Source organism: Sceloporus undulatus, chromosome 5 (assembly GCF_019175285.1).
Source record: "Sceloporus undulatus isolate JIND9_A2432 ecotype Alabama chromosome 5, SceUnd_v1.1, whole genome shotgun sequence".
NCBI classification, from domain to species: domain Eukaryota; kingdom Metazoa; phylum Chordata; class Lepidosauria; order Squamata; family Phrynosomatidae; genus Sceloporus; species Sceloporus undulatus.
The window spans coordinates 35395257-35402323 of record NC_056526.1 but is presented as its reverse complement, the minus strand read 5'-3'; the positions used below and the strand labels follow the sequence as shown (position 1 = coordinate 35402323).

The window sequence follows — 7067 nt, the reverse complement described above, 5'->3', positions numbered from 1 at the left end:
CAAAACCCCCAGTTCCACACTCATCTGATAAGGGCCTACAGTTCCCAGGATTCCCTAGCACTGAGCCAGGGCAGTTAAAGCGGTCTCAGACTGGATTATTTCTGCAGTGTGTTTCAGACTATTGTTAATAGTTTAATTCTATTTTAACGTATACTCTTTCTATGTTTTTAGCTATATTGTAATCATTTTGCGATGTTGTAATCATGGAGTAAACTGCCCTGATTCCCAGTCTTGGAAAAATGTGGGGTATAAATAAATCTCATTAAGATGATTTTTTGTGTGTCATTGGTTTTAGGAGTGGCTGGTTTCCAGAAGCTTTTGTGAAACCACTGGTGGAGGTGAGAGACCATGAGGATACAGCCACAAGGTACTTTCTGTCACCTGGTGTTGTATCAGTGAAAAAGTCCTTATCTGCCATCTTCTTCATTCACACAGGGTACCTTGTTCAGTGCTGGGCTGGCTCATAATTTGGGCTGATAGTTCTTTCAAGTAGTAAATAGCCAGAAATCAGCTGCCTCTTGTTCCCACCACTGCAGGAGGCAGATGAAATGGCTTAAGTACATCATGGAAGGAGGTGGGTGAAAGCAGAAGAGGCAGAGCTTGGGACATTATTTTTTTTAAAGCAACATTTTCAGAAGTTGTGTAGTAGCCATTATTTACTATGATGGAATCTCTATCCAAGTTGCACTTGTGATTCCAGCCCTTGGGTTACTATCATTCATCTTACCTTTTTGTTCTTAAGAGCACTCTCTGGATCTGGTACTCAGGGCTCAAGACACTATATCAGCGATGGCAAATGTTTTAGAGACTGAGTGCCTAAACTGCAACCCAAAACCCACTTATTTATCTCAAAGTGCTATGTTCCTCTGACTTTCTAGTAACAAACTCTGGCAACTCTGTGCTGAGGTGATGGCATGTGTGCCGACAGAGAGCTCTGAGTGCCACTTCTGGCACTCGTGCCATAGGTTCGCCACCAAGTGGCTGTGTTGACCAGTGGGTTCAGCATGTGACTGGCAGTGGAGTAGCAGGGGAGATGGGGAAAACAATATATGCCTCCCTTCCATGATGGGAGCTTTAAAGATGAAGACAAAATAAACAAACATGCCTACTCTTTTCCCTTTCCAGGGTGTGGAAAAGTTACTTTTTTGGTCTACAACTCCCAAGATTGCCCAGAAAGCCTAGCCCAGTGATGGTGAACCTTTTAGAGGCTGAGTGCCCAAACTGCAATCCAAGACCACTTATTTATTGCAAAGTGCCGTGACCCTCTGGCTTTCTAGTAACAAACCCTGGTAAACTCTGTGCTGGGGCAATGGCACATGTGCCCACAGAGAGAGCTCTGAGTGCCATCTCTGGCACGTGTGCCATAGGTTCGCCATCACTGGCCTAGCCAATTTATTAAAACAAAGTAATAGTCCAAGGCTGTGCCCTGTTCCTGCCTTTTTCATCATCTCCTTTCTCTCTTTGCTTAGAACCTTCCCTCTGCGGAGCAGTCACAGTGTTAATGACCTCCTGGATCGATCCAGTGCCCCACCTGCAAGCGATCACTGGCCCAATGCCAGTAGACCTCAGTCACCATCACCAAGCCCTTCTTCTGCTTTGCCTGGAGCAGGCAGCCGGCGGAGCAGCACAGCTAATGCAGCAACCACTACGGACTCTAAAGTAAGGGTTTGTGATAATGATATTTTAGGTATGTGAGCATAGATTTTTACCCCTAGGTCACAGAATCATAGAATTGAAAGGGACACCCAAAGATAGTCCAGTCTTCTGCCAGCATAGAAATAGTCATAGCTAAAGCAGCCCTGGCAAGTGGATTGGGTCCAATGAGATGACCTCAAAAATCCTTGCCACTCTGAACTTCTGGAGGAGTGATGCTGTACAATGACTGCTCTTGGCAAGGGAAGGGGCTCTGGACCAATTCAGACATTAACTGGGTGATATGATAGCAGTCAATAAACCAGAGCTTAGCAAGGTTCCTTTTGGAACTGCAGCTGCCAGAACTCCCCAAGCTTGTTGTGCTGGCTAAGGAATTTTGTGAACTACATTACAAAAATGGAACTTTTCCAAGCTCTGCAACAAACTGTTGACCTAGAGTGTGGTTCCAGGCTGCAGCAGTACCATATGCAAGTGCCAGTCATGTGATGGTCACCCAAATTATAGCCTTACTGCTTCTATTGGAATCACATAGGGCTGTAAAGTAAACATGTGACCTGGACAATCACAATATGTGGCCTCTGTATATACTGAATGGGAGCAAGTAGAAGGGTTGTTCCTATCTTTTGCTTTGGCAGCTTATCACCGTCATGTTATAAGAACCCATCTGCCACCTGCTGCTTTCTTTTCTAGCAGTAGTCAAAGCAGCCTGAACCTTAAGCATACCTTAACCATTAATATACACCAGAGGCTTATAGGATGGGTGGCAATGCTTCCTCCCACCCTCCATTCCATGTATTTTTCTTTTTAGAAATTAAATATTCTCTTCTAGTCCCCTTGCAGGGTTACTATACACCATTACATGTCCATCCAAAACCAAAAATAACTTTATGCATTTTAAAAATTTATCTCTTTCTTCTGCCATGTGAAATGAAACAAAACACACATTTCTTCACTCTACCAAAGCTGAGCTGCAGCCAAAAAACACTTCCAAGAACCGGTAGTGAAAAGGGCAAGGGAGATGTCTAAACCACTCCCATGAAGTGCAGCATTACAGCTCTCTGGCAGAGGATTCCAGGTCCTCCCTGGACTACAAATCCCAGCATTCTAGACAGTGGAACCATGGAAATTAAAATAGGATCAAACTGCTATAACTGTGCGGCATGGATGGATATTTTGCTTTCTGAAGAAGCCATTGACCAAGCCTGTCAGTCTTACATTGCCAGCTCCTCTTGATTTTCTTCCTTCATTTCTTTATGAGTGGAGGGGCTTCTGCCCATGAATCCCCTTCTGTCCCTTTAAGGCAGAAAGTGTTGTATGCCTGTGAGATTTTGAAGGACTTGCCTGCCAAGAGAAGAGTGAATGCTAACTGCCAGGGCAGTGGTGTGGCTATCAGTAACTAGGCAGAAGAGCATTGGCTGGAAGTCACTTGAATGGTCAGCACCCCATTTATCCTGTTACAACATCCTTCACAGTTTTGTCTAACTAGACAATATCAGCAACTGAAGGTCTACATTTGTAACCAAGCTGCAAGTCAGGCCTTTGTAGATGTGTGGCAAGGTGATGGACAGGACACTAAACTCTCTGTCCCTCCTCAAAATGTGCTAGCAATTTAGAACTGTGATATCTTTATTACATGAGGTCCTTTCTTGTAGCATCTCTACTATTCAAATTTCACCACAAAGATTAGGACTAAGCTAGACCTACTTTTAAAAATTCTGTTCAATGTAATTAATGTACCCTTAAAGAAATGAAGCTAGCAGCCACAGAGACCACCAAGCAGCTGGAAGACAGCAAAGGCAGGCAACCTCCCTCTTGGCTGCTGTGCCTTCCCAAGGTTGCTGTTTACATTAGGAGGGAAACTTTCATTGGCACCAATGGAGATTCACTTCCCTTCCAATGCAAACAGTTGCATTCACACTATTAACATTATACCCTGTGTGGCCCCTAAATGGGCAAATAAATTCCTACCAGTTCTCTCTTGGTAGCCTTCTGGATCACCAAAGCCAGTCCAACTCTTTTTGTTACATCTCCTTGTAGTCCTGATTCAAGCTTTTGGGCTGCCCTCCTCTGAGCTGTTTTCCTCTTTTAGATTAATACTGGCCATTCTTAGCATGAAAGGATAACACTCACGTTGGTCTGCCTCTGGCTCCTTCCTCTTGTCCATGCCAGCCGTGGTCAGCTTCTTGGTGGAAGAGTCTCAGTCACTTCTGTTTCACTTCCCAGGGTCCCTTCAGCTCACTCCTCTGCTCCATGACATCCCAGCCTGATTTCTGGTGGCTCCGGGGCAGCACCTCTTTCTGCTAACAGTAGGACATTGAGTGTTGAACTTGGGTGCGTTCTGGCCAGTTGAAGGAGGTGACCTCCTTGTCTGTCTTCCTCTGTTGGATTCTTTGGGGTGGGGGTTTCCTTTTCAAGGAGGGCTTGATGTATAAGCAGCTCTGAAAGCAGATGAATGCTAGCACTGAGAGAAATGGAGGACCCCTAGGCTGCATTTGCACTGCAGAAATAATGGAGTTTGACATTGCTTTAACTACCATGGTTCAATGCTATGAAATTGTGGAATATTGGCCATTTTGTGAGATATTTAGCATTCTCTTTTAGGAAGCTCTGGTGCCACAACATATCACAAATCCAAGGATTCCATAGCATAGAGTCATGACATTTAAAGTGGTGTCAAATTGTATTATTTCTGCAGTGCAGATCCAGCCTTCTGGCAATATACAATACGTAGTTTCTCCTCTTCTCCACCCGCTTGCTGTGGATTGAGATTTAGACCATGTTCACATGAATTTTTTACTTCTGACAAATAGATTTAAAATCTTTTATGCTCTTTCATTCTTGTGGCCTTTCCTTTCAGTGAGGGGGAAGGTACAGATCCCTCTTTAAAGAGAATTAATAATTTGAATCCTGCACAGGACAGCAAGAATAGCTGCTAGGCACCTCTGGAGCACTGAGCTGCTAGATGTCAGTCTTCTTTAACCAAATGTATAATGTCCAAAGTCTTTCAGGTTTGCTGGGCATGTGGAAGTTATTCAAAACATCTGGAGGAACACTGGATTTATGAATTTTATTTTATCAGATAGCAAGATATCAGATTGGAGAGTATATATACTGTGATGGAGGAATGGGTAACCTCTGGGGGATGGAAGACCATTCTGGATCATGAGAATCCATGGTGACACAATCCTATCTTCAGAACCTGTTATTTACGTTGGGGCTTAGTCTCTGATATATATATATATAATTTTTTTCAACACTATAAACTCATTGAAAGCCCTGCTTTTATTTCAACATGTATTGAATAGACTTTTGTATTATTTTTACAAACTGTTATGGTGGGTGAAAACTAGGCCTCCTGGACACCTGAGAAAGGAGACTAGATCATCTGCCTTTGGAGATGTATTACTGCCTCTTATGATTTGCTAAAGCCATGTCTGTACTCCACATTTGCTTCACACAACTCAGATGGAAGGAATCATTTGTGAGGTGTTTATTGTCTGTATAGCCAAAAATTCTTGTAGAGTAAGAGAGCAAAATTGCAGGATCACTCCCACAATATAAACATTTGACCCAAATTGTTTGCATTGTTGGTGGGGCTAGGAGCAAACCACAGTTCAGAATTCTTGGATTGGATATACATTGCATGTTTGTCTAGCCTCCTTGGAAAAAAGTGGTACAGATACCACCTAAGCTTATGTCTGTCTATGTTTGTGTGTTTGGTGTGTTCCTTCCTATATAATTTTGTCTCTGCTGAAAACGCACAGGGTATTCTCCTGTCAGCCTTCACCATTTTTTTTTTTTTTTGCTTTATTGCAGAAGCCAACAGGAGTGCAGCATCCTCCAGAACTGTTTCCCAAGTAAGTTTTGACTCTTGTTTGCAATTAACTAAACTTTTATTTTCTCTACAAGAGACAGTTTTTTATATTTCTTAATCTGTCTCAGTTTGAGAGAGTCTCAATTAACCATTTGTCCTTTCACTTTTCAGATGCTTTTAAAATGTCCCAGTTTCTTTCTCTTTCTCCCACTTGCCCATTTCTCCTCATGTTCACTCAGTTCCTGTAAAGTGAGTTCAAAGCTGGGAAGAGAAGAAAAGGGGCAAAATCTTGCCCTTCCTAGTAGCTTGTGTGTTCATCCTCATAATCATTAATAACATCTGCTACATCTTGACCACACTCTGAAGTTGCTTGCTCATATGTGCCCCAGTTTTCATCTGTGAAGTGTTGAGAGAGCATGAAATGTTCTTGCTACAAATTATTCTGTATTAATTTGTATTGTCACACTTACTGTTTTGCCTTGTATTGTAAATTTCCTTCCTTCGTGCAACAAATTGATATGTTTTCCCCCCATGATCTCTAATTGATGCTGTTCTTTTTGTAGTAGCAGTGGTGAGAGATTGTATTGGAGTGATTGGGGTGATTCTATCTTGCCACATCCTGTCTTTGCTTTTTCTCTATGATTCTGTTATCCCATCATGATATTACTGCACCTTGAAAACATGAAACAACAACAACCTGCCACAACAAGGGGGAGCACCACTTTGACGTATCTTTTGGTCTAGATTTTAAGAGATTGGCAAAGAGGTTGGCATTGTGCTGCCATAGGACTGCATGTGCCCTCCCCCATCTGTTTTTGTGGCTCTCAGTCCTTTCATACCCTCTGGAGTGCCCTTGTTTTTAACCAAAATAGAATGGGGGGGGGGGGCAGTGAATTGCTCTGTTGCATTTCTTAGAACCTTACTGCATAACAAAAGAAAGCTGAGAAGCAGCAAGAGAGAAGCAGCTTCTTCCTTACCTCTCCAGATGCTGTTGTAGCACTTCAGTTCTCTTTCCAGGGAGAGATGGGTGCAAAAGCATGCCTTTTGCCATTTAGATTTTTTAGCATGACAAAATACATACTTTTATGACCATTTCCCTCAAGAAGAGAATGCAAGTGCTTCGACAGCATGCAGAGAGGCAAGGAGAAAGCTACTTCTTTTTCTCACTTCCTCTTGACTTTCTTTTATCATATGATAAGGCTTTTATGCTATAATGTAAACACTCAATGGTGTTTTCAGAGTATAACTTCTTCCTTTGTTTTCCCTCTGTCTAGAGGTACCAACCCTTTTGCCACTGTCAAGCTGCGCCCAACTGTGACCAACGACCGATCGGCACCCATCATCAAGTGAAAGCTGGCTATGGATTTGGGTGGTCGGTGGAGGACAAAGAAAGTTGTACAGGACAATTCTTGCTCTTGAGCATGGGTCAACATCATGGGAAATGGCTTCTCCTTAAGTGTCTAACCTGAATATAGGGCAGCCCTTGAACCTGCCATGTGGGACCTGTGGTGACTTGGGACTTGAGTTCTTTTTGGGCAGGGGCAGGAAAGCTATGAATCTTTAGGTGTTGATGAAATGCTATTCCCATCATCCCTCACCA

General features: G+C 43.0%; 1 protein-coding gene across 1 annotated transcript in view; it reads left to right on the top strand.

The window, feature by feature from the left end:
• The window catches only part of BAIAP2L2 (BAR/IMD domain containing adaptor protein 2 like 2), a 30763-nt gene extending 23913 nt beyond the window's left edge, over window positions 1-6850 (top strand). Inside the window, exons 10-14 of the mRNA XM_042467925.1 lie at window positions 172-178; window positions 296-367; window positions 1470-1659; window positions 5470-5510; window positions 6742-6850. Coding sequence (XP_042323859.1) covers window positions 172-178; window positions 296-367; window positions 1470-1659; window positions 5470-5510; window positions 6742-6817 — 386 coding nt within the window. The 3' untranslated portion in view covers window positions 6818-6850. The remainder of the gene's footprint in view (window positions 1-171; window positions 179-295; window positions 368-1469; window positions 1660-5469; window positions 5511-6741) is intronic.
• The last annotated feature ends 217 nt before the right edge of the window (window positions 6851-7067 follow it).